Below are 18,343 nucleotides of genomic sequence, written 5' to 3' on the forward strand. Positions count from 1 at the left end.
AATACAACATTAAAACAATTAGGGAGCAATCTCATCATAGGGGGAGAAAGGAAAAAGAAAAAGGGGGAGGGAATCAAACTGATTCTGAGCCAAAGACCAGGCCCTGCAGAGAGATCAGATCCCGCAGGGCCCTGGTCTCAAGAGACAGAGCATTCCACCAGGCTGGAGCCAGTGTTGAGAAGGCTCTGGCTCTGGTTGAGGCTAATTTAACTTCCTTAGGGCCCGGGACCTCTAGGGTGTTGCTATATATGGACCTTAAGGTCCTCCGTGGGACATACCGGGAAAGGCGGTCCCGTAGGTACGAGGGTCCTAGGCCATGAAGGGCTTTAAAGGTCAAAACCAGCACCTTAAATCTGACCCTGTACTCCACCGGGAGCCAGTGCAGCTGGAAAAACATTGGGTGAATATGGTCCTATGGCAGAGACCCCGTGAGGAGCCTCGCTGCAGCATTCTGCACCCGCTGGCAGAATTTTAGTGCTGTCCACTACAGCAGGGGCTGATCCCCATTTATTCTTGTGGTGTTCAATTCAGAGTTTTCATTTTCTTCCTATTATTGCTTTCTTAATAAGCAATAACACTTATTGCTTTATTATTACTGCTTTTTTCTTATTATTGCTTTCTTATTGTTAAGAAGGAAGCAATAAGAAAGCATTATTATTATTGCTTTTATTATTATTATATAAATTATATATTATTATTATTATATAAAAAGCAATAATAATAATAATGCTTTCTTCTTACTGCTCCTTTCTTCTTCTTAGTATTGTACGGCTTTCTTATTCCTTCCTTTAAAAAAAAATAATGATATTTATTGAAATTTCAAAAAAGGTTACAAAAGTAAGAAAAAAGTAGAAAAAAGGAGCAAACAGAAAAAATACAAAATACAGAAGAAATAAAAGCAATTAAAAAGTAAACCCATCTTTCCATGTCTTGCCTTTCATTTACTTGTTTCCCTGACCTCCTCACACCTCCCTTTTTTGTAGTCCAGTTCGAATGGTTAATTCAGCAAATCCTTACCCTCTTTGTTTTTATCTTACTTCTTTATCTTAACATATTATAACTTTATATTTTCATCTATTAACAATCCATTTTTACATACTCCTTTTTAACATTGTTGCTAATACCGCTTCATTTCATTCCGACATCATTTTAGCATTCATTAATTTTACAATGTTTCTGTAGATAATCTTTAAATTTCTTCCAGTCTTCTTCCACCGACTCTTCTACCTGGTCTCAGATTCTGCCAGTCATCTCCACCAATTCCATATAGTCTATCACTTTCATCTGCCATTCTTCCAGAGTGGGTAGATCTTGTGTCTTCCAATACTTTGCAATGAGTATTCTTGCTGCTGTTGTGGCGTACATAAAAAAAAGTTCTATCCTTCTTTAACACCAATTGGCCGACCATGCCCAGGAGAAAGGCCTCTGGTTTCTTCAAGAAGGTATATTTAAATACCTTTTTCTTTTCATTATATATCATCTCCCAGAAAGCCTTAATCCTTGGGCACGTCCACCAAAGGTGAATGTGCCTTTGTTATCTTTACACTTCCAACATTTATTATCGGGCAAATGGTAGATTTTTGCAAGCTTGACTGGGGTCATGTACCACCTGTACATCATTTTCATAATATTCTCTCTTAAGGCATTACATGCCGTAAATTTCATACCTGTGGTCCACAACTGTTCCCAGTCAGCAAACATTATGTTATGGCCAACATCTTGTGCCCATTTAATCATAGCAGATTTAACCGTTTCATCCTGAGTATTCCATTTCAACAGCAAGTTATACATTCTTGATAGTATCTTAGTTTTTGGGTCTAACAGTTGTTTCCAATTTTAATTTTTCCACCTGGAAGCTATTTTTTTTGTCCAGATTGTAAGCCTCCCTTATTTGATAGTAATGAAGCCAGTCTCGCACTTTATCTTTTAATTTCTCAAAACTCTGCAATTTCAATTTGTCTCCTTCTTGTTCCAAAATCTCCCAATATTTCGGCCATTTGGCCTCCATATTGAGCTTTTTCTGAGCCTTCGCTTCCATCGGTGATAACCATCTTGGGGTTTTATTTTCAAGTAAATCTTTATATCTTATCCAGACATTAAACAATGCTTTCCTGACAGTATGGTTTTTAAATGCTTTGAGCGCTTTAACCTTGTCATACCACAGATATGCATGCCACCCAAAAACGTTATTAAAGCCTTCTAAATCCAAAATGTCTGTGTTCTCAAGAAGCAGCCATTCTTTCAGCCAGCAAAATGCTGCTGATTCATAATAGTTTAAGGTCTGGCAGGGCAAATCCACCTCTTTCCTTTACATCGGTCAGTATTCTTATTCCTTCCTTCTTAACAGTAAGAAAGCAATAACCCACCAGGATGGGCAGAGATGGGACCCAGGGTTCATCTATCCCAACCCGCTGAAATGCAGGAACTGCAGCATAGAATAGGCAGAGTCAGCTAGTCAGGAGAAATGCCCTGGAAATGCCACTTATATTTAGCCTGCCACTTATATTTCGGTCTCGGGTTCGGATTTAGATCAGAGCAAGGAGTCCCTCCAAAAGGCATCGGCGGCTGTCACTTGATATTCCTCTCTATTTAAGGGCCACCCCCGGAGCTGTCACCTGATATTCAACTCCCTTCCCTGTGACTCAAAAGGCCTTTTTGTTGGCTGCATTTTGACCAAACTGCAGGAGGCAGTGGAAGACAAGAGTGCCTGCCGTGCTCTAGTCCATGGGGTCACGAAGAGTCAGACATGACTAAACGACAACAAATAATTACTTTGTTATTGTAAAAACTGCAACCGTTATTTGCGATAATAGCTGCAATCATTATTGCAATAATAACTGCATTCATTGTTGCAATAACTGCAATAGTTATTGTAATAATAACTGCAATTATTGCAATAATGGCAACCATCATTGTAGTACTAACGGCGATCATTATTGCGATAATAATGGCAATCATTATTGTATGCAATAATTTTTGTAATAATACCTGCCACCATTATTGTAATAACTGTAACCGTTATTGTAATAATTGAAATTATTTTTCCAAGGGCCAAGTAGGAGCCGGCCCCAAATGTTTCCAGGAGGAAATAAGAATAAAGCCACTCAAGAGAAGAGGAGCCCCAGAGCCACATTGCAAGATGCTTTTATTGGCGAATAATAATTCTGCTTTCCTCATTCCTCCGCACACGTCTTCATCCGCTGCTCTGTTTGGCCGCCAGCCGCTTGTCTCGCTCCTCTGCGATAGTGAGGCGGATGCCTTTCCCGCGAGGCAGCGAGATCCACGGCTTGTTGCCCTGGAAGGAGCGATAAGAGGCACTTATTATTATTGTTATTGGACTGATTAGCCCAATCTTTTTCAACCTGCACTCTCATTGAAACAAACTGAGTGCAATTTAAACCAAATCCAAATTTCATGCCCCAAACGGACTCCAGCTCAGTGCACTCTTAACGTGCTCAGGAGAACCCCGAACTTGATGAAATCGTAGTTACAGGTAGGTAGCCGTGTTGGTCTGCCGTATTCAAAACAAAATTAAAAAAAGTAACTTAGTTGGTCTCCAAGGTGCTACTGGAAGGATTTTTTTTATTTTAATGAAGTTGGTTCTCCTTGGTGTCGCATCACATTCCCCCCATTAATATCAGGTCATGCCTCACAAATATCCTTGCATTACAGTATACTTGCTTAAAAAAACCAAAAAAGAATTACATGCAAGAACAGAAATGGCACTGAACTGAATCAATTGGGTGGTGATTTATTTGGAATAGCTGTGGAAACAAATCCTTGAAAAATAAAAACAACAGGAGAATAATAAAAGTAAGAATATTTTAAAATGGAAATATAATTTTTTAATAAAAAAATGAAGAAGAGCATAAAATAATTTCAAAAATGGAAATATGGCCAGTGCCCACCTTGCCAATGACGAAGATGTTGGAGAGTCTGGTGGCGAAGCTGTTGCCATTGGTGTCCTTGACGTGGACCACGTCAAAGGAACCGGGGTGCCTCTCGCGGTTGGTGATTACCCCGATGCGCCCCAAGTTGGCACCCCCCGTCACCATGCAGAGGTTGCCTGTCAGAGAGAAGAGGGAGGGAAAGGGTCAGAAGGTGCCTGGGCAACAATGGTCCTGCGAGGCGGAATTGGGACTGACAGGGGGGACAGATTAGATAGATAGATGATAGATAGACATACATATGCATGTATATGGAAATAATAAAATAAAACTGCTTCAAAAAATATGGGTGCTCTGGAAGGGAGCCTCCAGGGCCAGAGGCAGTCTCCCCCCATTGGGAAAGGATTCCAGCACTCTCGACGCGCTGAGAGGAACCGCTACCTGTGTCAAACTTGATGAAGTCGGTGATTTTGCCCGTCTGCAGGTCAACCTGGACGGTGTCGTTGACCTTGACCAGGGGGTCCGGGTAGCGGATGGTGCGGGCGTCGTGCGTCACCAGGCGGGGGGTGCCCTTGGTGCCCACCAGGATACGGCGCACCTTGCACAGCTTGTACTGCCGGGAGGAATGGGAGAAATTTGTCCTTTTGTCAATATTAAGAAAAGGCTCCCTCAACCTTGCCCCTCTAGATGTTTTTGAGACTACAATTCCCATCACCCCTGACCACTGGTCCTGCTATCTAGTGATCATGGGAGTTGTAGGCCAAAAACATCTGGAGGGCAGAAGTTGAGGAAGCCTGATTAAGAGGATACCAGAAAGGTGAGTCTTTCTGTGAAAACGGGATTTGAATCTGGTCTAACTCATGAGGGATTTAAATCACAAAAGCACTCTGAGCACTGATCATTCCTTCCTCTGGTTGTCCATCTTAACCCAGCAAGGCTGAGTCTTTCGGTAAGAAAAGGATTCAAATAGAGTCCCCCAATTCTCACCTTGGCCTCCTCGGGGCTGATGCGGTGCACGGCAAAGCGCCCCTTGGTGTCATAAACCAGGCGGAAGTGCTCACCCGTCTTCTCAATGCTGATCACGTCTGCGAGGAGAGAGGGCGGTCGTTACAGTGGGATGCCAGTGTGGTGCAACTGTCATGTAAACCCAGTTTTCCGCCCTGCAGAATGTCCCACCGCTGGAAATCGAGCATTTCAAACCCCGCTACTAGAAACCCATGAAGCCCGCCGGGTAGGTGATGTCGGTGCGAACCTTGCCATCAATCTTGACAAAGCGCTGCATGCAGATCTTCTTGACCTCGTCGCCCGTCAGTGCATATTTGAGCCGGTTGCGGAGGAAAATCACGAGCGGGAGGCACTCGCGCAACTTGTGGGGTCCTGTCGATGGGCGCGGCGCCTAGAACCCCAAAAAGAAAAGGGAAGGTTACAGGGCGGCAAACCTAGAGCGCCTGAAACTGCAACTCCCAGAATCCGGTTGGCTTTGTTGCTATTATTATTATTATGATGCAACTGTGAGAAAATATCTGAAGGCAGCCATCTCTAGGGAAGCTTTTTCATGTGTATTATTTTTTAAAAAATCTATTTATAAAATATAGACAGACTTCCACTGGTCATGGAAGCTCAATAATCTATGTATTTATTTATTTAGTGTTTTATTCATGCATTTTCCCAGATGTTATTTTACATCCCTGCATTGTTTTGTCAGAATGTTCAACCGACTCACTAACTTATCCTTCCCCAAGATCCTTTATTTTTCTACATATTGTTATTTTGATCTATAATGTTGTGTTAGTTTCTCTATAACTTGTTATTATGCATTGTGTTCTAATTTTGCATTTTTCTGCTATAAACTATCCCGGGATGAATGGCGGGATTTAATAAGAAACCACAAAGAATTTATAGATTTAATATAAATTTATAGACTTAATAAGAAACCACAAGAAATTTATAGATTTAATAAACAACCACAAGGAATTGGAAATGTAAATAAGGGGAAAAAATTAAGAGTAAGGCGTTTAATAAAGGTAAAACGAAGAAGCCCTGGTGCAAACTAACGCCTGAAGTGCAAGGCTCTCCCTTTAAAAGGGCCTGTAAAAGGTAATTACAAAAAGATACTTGCAAAGACTCCCGTCAGCTTGTCCAGCATCCAGTGTTTGGGGGCTGCCACCCGTTTCAGGTGCTTATTGGGTCCTCGAGCCTGAGGGGGCGAAAGCAGGCAAAGGGCGTGGGTTCTAATCTGCCCGGATGTTTAAGCAGATCATTCTCGCAAGGCGGCGGGCTGCACTGGATGACCCTCGGGCCCCTTCCAGCCGCCCCTGTTCTATGAACCCGCCCCAGCTCTTCAGTAATCGCCATTTTAATTTATTCCCATTTAGTCGAGCATCCTTGGGCTCCCCTTCTCCCTTAGGGCAACCCACCCAGCCCCGCTCCTGCGCCCCAGTCCAGTGGCAGGCAGTTCCCCAGGCCCCTTCCCAAGCGATCGCTTTCCTCAGATGTTGTTGGACTACAACTCCCATCATCCCTGAGCTCTGGCCTTGCTAGCTAAGGGTGATGGGAGTTGTAATCCAACAACATCTGGGGACTCACAGGTTGAGAAAGACTGGTTTAGAGGGCAAGTCTGGCCGGCGGCCTGGTTCCCTGCGGCCCGTACTGCGCATGCTCGCACCCCCCCCAAGACCGAGAGAGACCAGACGCGGCGCCTCCGTTTCCCCGCCCCATGGAAGAGTGGCGTCTCCCGCGCCCCCAGCTCCTAAGCACTCACCATGGCTGCGGGCTCTCGACGCAAAAGGAGAGCACTTCTGCCGGCCGGGGGTTATATATCCGGGTCGGAAAGGGCGGGGTGACGAAGCATTACGCAGCCCGCAGCGACGCCTGGTGAATAGGAGCGGCATCGTACCGCGCGGGGGCTTCGCAGCCAATGTAATGGGGAAATGGGATCCCGAGAAGCATCTATTAGGATACCCTGAAATGGAAAAATGGGATCCCCCAGGGGCATCTAGTCTGACCCTTGAAATGCAGGAATCTCCACCCAAAAGATAGAGCCGCGCCCCCAAGAGTCCAGTCCCCCACGAACCGGGGACCAAGACGGCCCCGGGAGCAGGCTGTTCCCCTCCCTCCCCGCCTCCGATACAAACTCTCTGAGCCCTGTTCGTGCACAGACACCCCGACACCATTTTGGGGGGATGAAATCCCGTTTTATTTCACGGAAGACGAGAGCGGCTACGGAAATAACACCACGCTTTTATCCTTTGTTTTGTGTCGTCCGCCTTCGGCGCGTCCAGAGAAATCGTGCCCAGTCAGAAAGGGATCCGAGGGTCATCCAGTCCAACGCGCCAGCAAGGCAGGTATCTTTCTGGGGAGAAAGGGGCTAGTCTGTTGGCGCGCCGACTGGCAGCTCCACGATCCGGACCTGGTCCTGCGAATGCAAAGCGGATAGTTCATGGCCAGGCATGGAATTCACAAAGGTAGGCTGCGTCTGGCCCTGGGGACTCCAGCGCTTATCACAGGGAGGCAGGTAGAGTGCTCCTGACCCTGGAGGTTCAACTGTAATATAGTAGGAGCCTCTTAGCACAGGATAGCAGATAGACTGCCCTGGCCCTGGAGGCCCCACCTCTTATCGCAGGGAAGCAGGTAGACTGCCTCTGGCATGTGGAAGGGGGACAGGGCTGGGGGTGGGAGGGGGATTAGCTCAGCTCGACCTGGGTGGGTGCCGGCGACGTAGATGAAGTACCCTGTGAGAGAGGAGCACAAAAGAGGGAGCTGAGGCACGGCAAGATTTATTTGTCACTGTGACCCATCATAAAAGTTTGCAAAGCTCTGTTATACAATCACAAAATCTATAAATATATGTATAGCTCAGTTGATAGAGTACAAGACTGTAATAATAATAATAATAAAATTTATACCCCATCCATCTGGCTGGGTTTCTCCTCTTAATCTCAGGGTTGTGGGTTCGAGGCCCAATTTGGGCAAAAGATTCCTGCCTAGATGACCCGAGGTGTCCCTTCCAACTCTGCAGTTCTAGAATTCTATGATTCTGTGTCATCTATAAAGACACACACATTTTATATAGAGCGCCCTTTATCCCAAGATGGTTGATTTCCGTCTGTCTATGGATGTATATATCCGTATATATTATATATTATATACACACACACATACACCATATATGAAGCACATTTACCCTGGTCGGTGCCCAGCGTGTGGTTGAAGGGGGGGGTTGGCGCCGCACGCCCAGCCTCCGCCCTGCCCTGGGCGCCACCGGTACCCAGACGTGCTAATGTCCTCCCAGCCGCAGGTGGTGCCTTCAAAGTTGCAGGCCAAGGCGGTGCCAACCCATTCCGGTAGCCTGGAAGGAGTAGGAATCAGGCGCCCTGAGCAAGCTACAGTTCCCAGCATTCTGGGCACCAAGTGCCCTTAGGAGACCCCTGTCCCCCCCCGTGAGCTACAGTTCCCAGAGTTCTCTAAGAAGAGAAATGGGCTTGGGAACTGTAGTTCTGTCAAGGGAATCGCAACCCTCAATGCCCAGAGCAAGCAATCGTTTCCAGGGTGCTTTGGGGGACATTGTGGGAACTGTAGTTTATTCAGTTTCCCAAGGAGACCCTCTCAGAGCTATAACTCCCAGTGTTCCCTTGGAAAGGCTATGTGGAATATTCTCCTCCCGTAGGAAACTACAGTTCCCAGGGTGCTCCCAGATTCCTTTGGCGACGCCAAAACTTACCGCAATGGCTCTCGTCAGAGCAATCCCAGCAGTTGCAGGCGAAGTTGCAGGCGCTGGAGCTTGAGGCGCCCCAGCTAGGAAATGGAGGCCCAGCTGGGGGTGGGGGTGGAGGGGAAAGTGCCATTAAAAGGGGAGGAAGAGTGAGAGAGACAGGGAGCATCCTAGAATGGGAGAGATGGAAGGGCCTCAAGGGTCATTTAGTCCAACCCACTGCAAGGAAGCTCGGAGCTATAATTCCCAGGACTTTGGAAATTGAGAGAGGGAAGAGAGAGAGGGACAGGATTTGCAGCCCCGTCTCCCTTTGCCCCCCGGCTCACCCCAGCCCAGCAGGGCACCCCACAGCACCCACAGGCGTGCCACCCTCCCAGCAGCGCCCAGTAGGACAGAGAAGCCTCCAACTTACCTGCGTGCCGGCAGGGTGAGGCGGGCCAAAAGCCGGCGGGGCGGAGGCAGGGACGCAGACTTATTAAAAATATTGGGGGGGCCCGGGAAAGCTCATGAATAATAAATAAGCTCATGAATATGCAAATAAAGTGGCGCCGCCTCCTCGTGAGCGAATAGGGGAGAGCGTGCTGCGCCTATTAATCAGCTCCAAAGGAAATTGGGTGGAGCTTTTGCTCGGGAGGGAGGGCAGGAGGCATGCAGCCCGCCCCTCCCTGTGCATTTTGGGCTGGGGGAGGGGCGGCGATGGCGCTCTGCTGGAGGGGCGCCGGAGATTATTGGGGGGGCTGAGCCCCCCCAAACGAATTTTTGAGGGGGCTCGGGCCCCCTCAAGCCCCATGGAGTCGGCGCCTATGGGCGGAGGCAGAAACCAGGACTTTGGCCCCTGCACCCCAAAAGACGTGGGGCTCCCCTGGCCTCCCAGGCGCTGCTTCTGCTCTGGCGGAGCCGCCTGGGCCAGAGGCAGTCTACCTGGGCTGCTCCTGAGGGAGCTTGGAAGCAGTGCTCAGGGAAACGCTGCGAGGAGGAGGAGAATAAGGAGAAGGCGAATAATGAGGATAATCATTAATAATAATAAGGAGAAACCAGGCCCCTCAGGCACGGTTGGGGATTGGGGGGGTGGGGCTCCGGCCTTCCTTCTCCGCAGGGCCCCCCAACGGGGCGCCCACCTAACGAGGGAGACCAGCGCCACCCAACGGCCAGGCTAGGCCTCGCTGCCCTCAACCAACATGGCGGCAATGGTGAGTCTTCTGCCCTTTCTTCCCCCCTCTGGTCCCTTTCCCTCTTCCCCCAGGATCCCCCTCCCTCAACGCACATGCACAGCCGCCCCAGCAACAATAAATATCTCGGCAGCTTTAAGGACAACTATGATAAATGTTGGTCAGAAATTAAGAGAGATTTAGATAGTTGGACAAGACTGAAACTTTCCTTGTTAGGCCGAATTGCTGCTATCAAGATGAATGTATTGCCAAAAATGTTGTTTTTGTTTCAAACATTACAGATTGTGGACAAGACGGAGTGCTTCCGGAAGTGGCAGAGAGATATTTCTAAATTTGTCTGGCAGGGCAAAAAGCGTAGAATTAAGTTTAAGATACTAACAGATGCGAAAGAAAGAGGGGGCTTTACCCTGCCAGACTTAAGGCTCTACTATGAAGCAGCAAGGGGACGCAGGTGGCGCTGTGGGTTAAAGCCTCAGCGCCTAGGACTTGCCGATCGTAAGGTTGGCGGTTTGAATCCCTGCGGCGGGGTGCGCTCCCGCTGCTCGGTCCCAGCGCCTGCCAACCTACCAGTTCGAAAGCACCTCCGGGTGCAAGTAGATAAATAGGGACCGCTTACCAGCGGGAAGGTAAACGGCGTTTCCGTGTGCGGCTCTGGCTCGCCAGAGCAGCGATGTCACGCTGGCCACGTGACCCGGAAGTGTCTCCGGACAGCGCTGGCCCCTGGCCTCTTAAGTGAGATGGGCGCACAACCCCAGAGTCTGTCAAGACTGGCCCGTACGGGCAGGGGTACCTTTACCTTTACCTTTATGAAGCAGCAGCTTTCTGCTGGTTAAAAGACTGGCTACTTCTTGAAGACACTGATGTGCTGGATTTGGAAGGTTTTAACAATGCTTTTGGTTGGCATGCATATTTATGGTATGACAAGGTTAAGATTAACAAGGTTTTCAAGAATCATATTGTCAGAAAAGCAGTGTTTAATGTCTGGACAAAATATAAAGACTTACTGGAAAATAAAACTCCAAGGTGGCTTTCACCATTGGAAGCTAAGGCCCGAAAAAGACTCAATATGGAGGCCAAATGGCCAAAGTATTGGGAAATATTAGAAAAAGATGGAGACAATTGGAAATTGCAGAGTATGGAGAAAATGAGAGATAAAGTGCGAGATTGGCTACATTACGCTCAGATTAAGGAAGTTTTTAAACTTGACAAAAAGTTAGGCTTCCAGGTGGAGAAATCAAAGTTGGAAACGGAATTGTTAGAGCCTAAGACTAAGGTACTTTCAAGAATGTACAACTTGCTGTTAAAATGGAACACACAAGATGAAACGGTAAAATCGGCCATGATAAAGTGGGCACAAGACATTGGGCATAATATCATGTTTGAGGACTGGGAAAGGTTGTGGACTACTGGTTTGAATTTCACTGCATGTAATGCTTTGAAAGAAAATGTAATGAAAATGATATACAGATGGTACATGACCCCAGTCAAACTTGCAAAAATATACCACTTGTCTGATAATAAGTGTTGGAAATGGAAGGAATATGAAGGAACATTCTTTCACCTCTGGTGGACCTGCCCTAAAGTGAAGGCTTTCTGGGAAATGATATATAATGAACTGAAAAAGGTATTTAAGTATACCTTCTCTAAGAAACCAGAGGCCTTCCTTTTGGGTATTGTCGGCCAAGGGGTGGTAAAGAAGGACCGAACATTTTTTATGTACGCAACAACAGCAGCAAGGATACTTCTCGCGAAATACTGGAAAACTCAAGATTTACCCACACTGGAAGAATGGCAGATGCAACTGATGGACTATATGCAACTGGCTGAGATGACCGGCAGAATCCAAGATCTGGGAGAGGAGACGGTAGAAGAAGACTGGAAAAAATTTAAGATTTATTTGCAAAAACATTGTAAACTGTATGAATGTTAAGCAGGATGCTTGATTATAAATAATTTGGCACCATCAAAATAGATGAAGTGAAGTAGGAAGATAAGTTAAAATGTAAGAAAAAACAATTTTTCTTTTGGATAACTATTTGGCTAAATTTAATTGATAACTAGACAGTAAGGATGGAAGTAAGGTGATAATTTGCTGGATTAATTTTTGAACATGGAAGGTAGGGGCGGGGGATGTGAGGAGGTCACAAGAAGATGAGAAAATATGTTATGTTATGTTGTGTTATAACTTTGTTTGTTTGTTATACTGTAACTTAAAAATTTCAATAAATATTTATAAAAAAATAAAAATAAAAATCTCGGCAGCAATAGGTTGGCCTTTTGGCCAATCACAGGCCGGGCTGTGGGCGGAGCCAGCCATTTGGCGCCTTTTCTCTACACCTGTTTTCTCCTCAGTGTTTCTCACACGCGAAGGAAGCAGGTAAGTTTTGTCGTGTTTTTAATACTGTATTCTGTTGGCTGGGGAATAGTAATAAATTATTATTATCATTACTTTTTAAATTATTATTTTTTAGTTATTATACTAAAAGGCTTAGTGGAGTTTGTAATATATATTGTTTTGTGCGTCTTTAATATTCTGTTGGGAGCAGCCCACAGTGGCTGGGGAAGAATAATAACTTATGATTATCATTAATTTTTAAATTGTTATCATTATTATAATTGTTATTCTTATAAAAGGCTTAGGGAAGTTTGTAGTATATTATGTTTTATCCTTTTTTAATATTCTGTTGGTGGCTGGGAAATAGTAATAAATTATTATTATCATTAAATGTTAAATTATTATTATTATTATTATAAATCACACCCACCCAAGTGGGACATGGCCTCTTCCCCCCTAAGCCTTAACAGTATAGTATTTTTATTTATTTGAATTGGGGCGGGGAAGCTCCCCTTGGCTACAGCAACTCCAGAGTAACTGGCTGTGAGTTCAGATCTCCATTGCTTTCCCCCTCAGGCCACCTTTGTGAGCCTAACCAAGGGTGACCAAGCAGTGTATTGAAAAGTGTATCTGAAACAATATATTGAAAAAACTGTATCTGAAACAAAGTATTGTTCAGATGAACCACTTCTTTAAGCAGTGGTTTTGTAACCAGGCACCATATTTTTCGCTCCATAAGACGCACCTGACCATAAAGACACACCTAGTTTTGAGAGGGGGAATACAAGAAAAAAAAATTCTTTAAAGGGAGCGCTGAGCAGAGCCTGTATGCATCCCAGTCTCTGCTCAGCGCTCCCTTTAAAGAGTCGCACGGAGCGTGGCTCTTGGGGGCTTTTCTGGTAGGTGGGGGAAGGGACTGATGGGCTGCCCTCTGCCCCTTCCCCCACCTCCCAGAAAAGCCAGCAAGAGCCACACGCTCTTTAAAGAGCCACGCGGAGTGTGTGTGCGGCTCTTGGGGAAAAACACATTTCTTCCAGTTAGTCGTATGATGGCTCATAGGGAAGGGAGGCTCCTTTCCCACTTTATTATTTCTTCCACTGCTATCTGTGCTTGACATATTATATGTCTGCTTTTACGTGGACCCCCTCTTTCCCTTCTTGTGAAAATAATCAACCCTACTGATATTTCTTAGGTCTGTATGGGCTCTGTTGAATTCCTGCTCTGAAAAGGAGGAGGAGGAAGCTTCGTCTGACGAAGGGAGAAGAGGAGGTATAGGAAAAGTCAGCTGCAGGCATGAAGGTAAAAGGGGGAAAATATAAATAGAAATTGACATATAACACTTAAGAATATTTTTTAACAACCCCAGTCCTGATATATCACACCGACCCCCCTAACCAACACAGTACAGTACAGTAAAAATACAGTAAAGTATTTTTATTTATTTGATTGGGGTAGGGCAGCACCTTCTGGCTTCACCCATGTTAATGAGGTTTGTCTCCTTTTTCCTTTTCTTGTTAGGCTATCTAAAGGTGACAAAGCAATGTGTTGAAAACTTAATTTCTTCCGCTGAACCATTGCTTTAACCAGGTAATTAATCAAGACACCGATTCTTTCACCTATCAATTTATCCACATAATCCAAGCAGAGATTAATTAGCATCCAAAAGTGGTACACTTGCACGTTACATCTTAAGATAAATGCTTTGGAAAAGGCATAAATTTAAAAAGATAATTAATTTGCAAACAAATAATTGAATGCCCAGTGAATTAGATAGGCAGTGAGCCGGCTGATTTGTCTAATGGAGCATCCAAAAATCCAGTTTGGGTCTATAAGACCCAATTTGCCCCCTCCCCCCAGCCTTAATGGCAACCCTCCATTACTTTCTGTTTGATTTTTTTAACAGATACTCTGAATTGAACACCACAAGAATAAATGGGGATCAGCCCCTGCTGTAGTGGACAGCACTAAAATTCTGCTAGCGGGTGCAGAATGCTGCAGCGAGGCTCCTCACGGGGTCTCTGCCATAGGAGCATATTCACCCAATGCTTTTCCAGCTGCACTGGCATCCGGTGGAGTACAGGGTCAGATTTAAGGTGCTGGTTTTGACCTTTAAATCCCTTCCCGGCCTAGGACCCTCGTACCTACGGGACCGCCTTTCCCGGTATGTCCCACGGAGGACCTTAAGGTCTATAAATAGCAACACCCTAGTGGTCCCGGGCCCTAAGGAAGTTAGATTGGCTTCAATCAGAGCCAGGGCCTTTTCAACTCTGGCTCCGGCTTGGTGGAACGCTCTGCCTCATGAGACCAGGGCCCTGCAGGATCTGATTTCTTTCCGCAGGGCCTGTAAGAGAGTTGTTCCACCTGGCCTTTGGCTTGGAGCCAATTTGATTCCCTCCCCCTCTTTTTTCTTTTCCTTTCTCCTCCTGCGATGAGGCTACATTTTAATATTTTAATGCTTCAATATTTTAATGTTGTATTTTAATTTTGTTTTTAAGTTGTATTCATTCAACTTATTTTATTATTGCTTGTTAGCCGCCCTGAGCCCGGCCTTGGCTGGGGAGGGCGGGGTATAAATAAAAATTATTATTATTATTACAGTGGTGCCTCGCTAGACGAAAAGAATTCGTTCCGCGATTCTCTTCGTCTAGCGGTTTTTTCATCTTGCGAAGCAAGCCCATTGACAGCTTAGCGGATTAGCGCTACAGCTGTCAAGCGGCTTCCAGCGATCAGCTGTTAAGCGGCTTATCAGCGGAACAGCTGATAAGTGGCTTAGTGGCTTAAGAAAAGGGCAAAAAAAAGCGGAAAAAAACCCTCGGGGGGACGCAAGACAAAAGCGCACATAAGAGGGTTGGGGTTGGGTTAGGGTTGGGGTTGTCTCTATTAAAAAATATGGGCTATCATTATTTTGTGTTCTCCCCCTCTGGTCATTCGCGGAACAATCATCTGCTTCCTTATGTATCGGTAAAAATGGCCAGAGAGTCAGAATTCATAAGATCTTTAACATTCTTTGTCATTTCAGCATTACCATTTGCAGACAAAATTTTCTGCCCTTTATTTACAGGGATGGTCAAGGCTCATTCTGCTTGATTATGAATTTGTATATGCTTAAACTTTTGAATAGACTTTGAAGTCTGATTTTTAAATAATAGACAAAATGGTAAAAACTGTTAGAGAATCACTCAGATGCTTGATATCACCAGCTCTGCTTCAAAAACATCACAGCTTTCACCTCTCATCTTTTAAAACTTTATTCTAAACTCTAAAAACCAATCTTTCCATCTTTCTGTATCAAAAGCAAAGCTGGGCTGAACTTCAACTCATCACCATACACCAGAATTTAAAAATTACCCTCCAATGCTTTGCAGACACATCGCCTTCCACATAGCCACAAACTGGGACAGTTGAAAGGGACCTTGGGGCCATCTAGTCGAACCCTCCGAAATATAGGGTTCACTGCAAGACTTGTACTACCAAAGAGACACACACATTTAAATATAGATGCACAACTGGGAAAGGAAACACAGCTATGCTCCTATCATGCAAGCACACACATGTACTAAGGAAGAGAAAATAAAAGTACCCAACTTTATACAGAGCCCTTTTAGCAGATCTTGAAGCTAGTTTGAGTGAGAGTTTACTTCCTTAGACTAAAGAGTGCAAGTTCCTAGAAAAATGATCTTTAAAGGAAGATACAAGTGAACAGTTTTCCTAAGATAGGGAGAAAATCTTTTATAAAGCATAGGGTTAATTCAATTGATATAACCACTCACAAATAATAAAACAGCCATAGATTTGATTTAAAAGGAATACAAAAGTGAACAATTTTTCCTGAACTTGCATAGGAATAGTAAGCCTATTTTAGGAAAGTGAGATGCGGGGTACCTTTAGCAAAGATCCCCCCTTTTTTGCAGTTTCCTTGTTAAAGGAAGCTTAGGTAACGGTAAAGGTATCCCTACCTGTACGGGCGAGTCGTGTCCGACTCTGGGGTTGTGTGCTCATCTCGCTTAAGAGGCCGGGAGCCAGCGCTGTCCGAAGACACTTCCTGGTCACGTGGCCAGCGTGACGAAGCTGCTCTGGTGAGCCAGCACCAGCGCAGCGCACGGAAATGCTGTGATCTTCCCGCTATAAAGCGGTACCTATTTATCCACTTGCATTTGGGGGTGATTTCGAACTGCTAGGTGGGCAGGAGCTGGGACCGAATGACAGGAGCTCACTCTGCCACAGGGATTCGAACCGCCAACCATGCGATCGGCAAGTCCTAGGCACTGAGGTTTTACCCACAGCGCCACCCGCGTCCCACAAAGGAAGCTTACTCGGGAGTAAATTTACCTGGCACAGAAGTAAGAAGGGGAAAAAACAAAGCGACTGGGGGGGCATTTAAAACTGGACAGATAGACAATTGCTGGCTATGGAAGCTTCTACCTTTAATAACATTTTTCTTAAAAGGAACACCATATTCTCATAGTCATTTAGTCATAATACCTCCAAGGATTCCTCAGAACAACAACACCACTTTTCTCTCAGAAGGAGACCTACCTAAGGCTTAATGAAATACAGGGAGACTCTACAGACACTGCATTTTAGCTTACGAGAGCATTTTGTGCTCAACTAGGCTGGTTGCAGCAGAAACATTAGACTAACTTCACAGCACATTCCAAAGTAGACTGGAACACGGCTGTAGACCCACAAACTCAAAAGTTGCAACAAAACATCATTTACCATCAGACTTAAAATCACCCTCCTCACTTAAGCTATAGAGGGAAGGGGGGGTAATCTTCCTCTCAGAACACAAGCAAGTACATATGCAGGATTTTTTCTTTTCTTTCTACCACTTGGAGGAAGACTCTCTTTTGGGGCCTCTCTCAAATAACAAACATTTGCACACCTAATTCTCATATTTGTCATGTTTAAGATTGATGACCCAACATGGCTTCCTTAGATTAAAATTTTGAAGCAAGCTTGCAATTTATTTATTTTTAGATGGCACATTTAAGATAAGCAGCTGCTGGATGTTACCTAAGGCCAATTTAAACACGGGAAAAATGTTTCTTAAACACAAATTGAAGGGGACTGTCAGAGTCCAGGCGGGAAGTAAGCACCAACTGGGCTTCTTTCCCATCAGGAGTCTGTGGGTTAATTTCTTTTGAATGAGGTGCACCCATTTTAAGAATTTAATAGCGCTAGCTTTTACTTTTATACTGCAGTTGGGGTTTTATTCTTACTTTTTCAGGAAGCGCAATAAATAACCCACAGTAGACTGTGACACACTGCCGTTCGTCTGGCCTGACTTACTAGGCTGGTACAGCTGTTGGCCTTCCTGGCTACTAAGCTAACAGTGCAGTCAGTGATCTCAAACCCCCCTTAGTGGTCATTAAATCAGCCGGGGAGCGCACAGCAACCTCCTGCCTCTTATAATCTAAAATCAGAGTTCCCTACTGGACGCTTGCACAGTGCAGTGCCAAATCAGGACTCAGAAATGAAAGGAAGAAAAGGACTCAGGTGCCCTTGAGTTCTCTGACTCAAAGGGGACGAGACTCACAAGACCCTCCTGGGCAACTCCGATGGATTCGGGTCTTGTGGTGAAAATTATGTGATGGAATAAGGGAGGGAGAAAGTTTAGATTTGAAGGAAAAAGGAAGAGTTAAAAATTTTGGTTGCTGTGGTTTAGAGAACTCAACCCACTACCCGTGTTTCCTACTTATACTCCCTTCCACATTCGCTGTTCCTGGCAATCCTGGGGTCTCTTGACTGGTTGTTTAAGGCTGGCCTGATCAAGCTTTGCCCCCTATGGTTAACCCTCCTAGACCTCCAGTTATTTCCAGACCCTGAGATCGCTGGAGACTGGTTATTCCTCCTGGCAAACTGCCTGGTGTGCGCTGGATCACCAGTCCTTCCTTGCTCCCAGAATCCGGATAACCAAATGTCCCTTCGAGCGTTGCCATCAGTTGTAAACAAAAATCTGCCCTTTTCCCCATATGGGGTATCCAAGAGCTCATATAGAGTCCTTACATAGGTTCTCTATAGGTAGGAGAAAATAACAGAGGCCAACCAGAGAATACTGAGAAGCAAAGCAGCTTGTAAGCCTGATCCTTATTGATCTGTTGCAACAGGGTGCTCCCCTCACCTGCAGGAGAGGAGGAACCCAGAACAATGGCGTGCAAGGCCTGATATGGACTTTTGAAATTGCCACCCTGTAGATCAAGACCACCCCGAGAAACATCATACATACATCACAGAAGGG

General features: G+C 45.4%; 1 protein-coding gene across 1 annotated transcript; it reads right to left on the reverse strand.

Moving 5' to 3' along the window:
* Positions 1-3,128: 3,128 nt before the first annotated feature.
* Positions 3,129-6,733, reverse strand: LOC309361380 (small ribosomal subunit protein eS4). The gene is made up of 7 exons (XM_081896233.1): positions 6,649-6,733; positions 6,007-6,084; positions 5,103-5,283; positions 4,875-4,972; positions 4,329-4,500; positions 3,909-4,066; positions 3,129-3,295 (listed from the first exon to the last, which is right to left on the reverse strand). Exons 1-7 carry the CDS (start codon positions 6,649-6,651, stop codon positions 3,194-3,196), a joined length of 792 nt encoding a protein of 263 aa, XP_081752359.1. The 5' UTR covers positions 6,652-6,733; the 3' UTR covers positions 3,129-3,193.
* Positions 6,734-18,343: the final 11,610 nt, after the last annotated feature.

This window comes from Podarcis melisellensis (assembly GCF_964234715.1).
Source record: "Podarcis melisellensis genome assembly, chromosome: Z".
NCBI classification, from domain to species: domain Eukaryota; kingdom Metazoa; phylum Chordata; class Lepidosauria; order Squamata; family Lacertidae; genus Podarcis; species Podarcis melisellensis.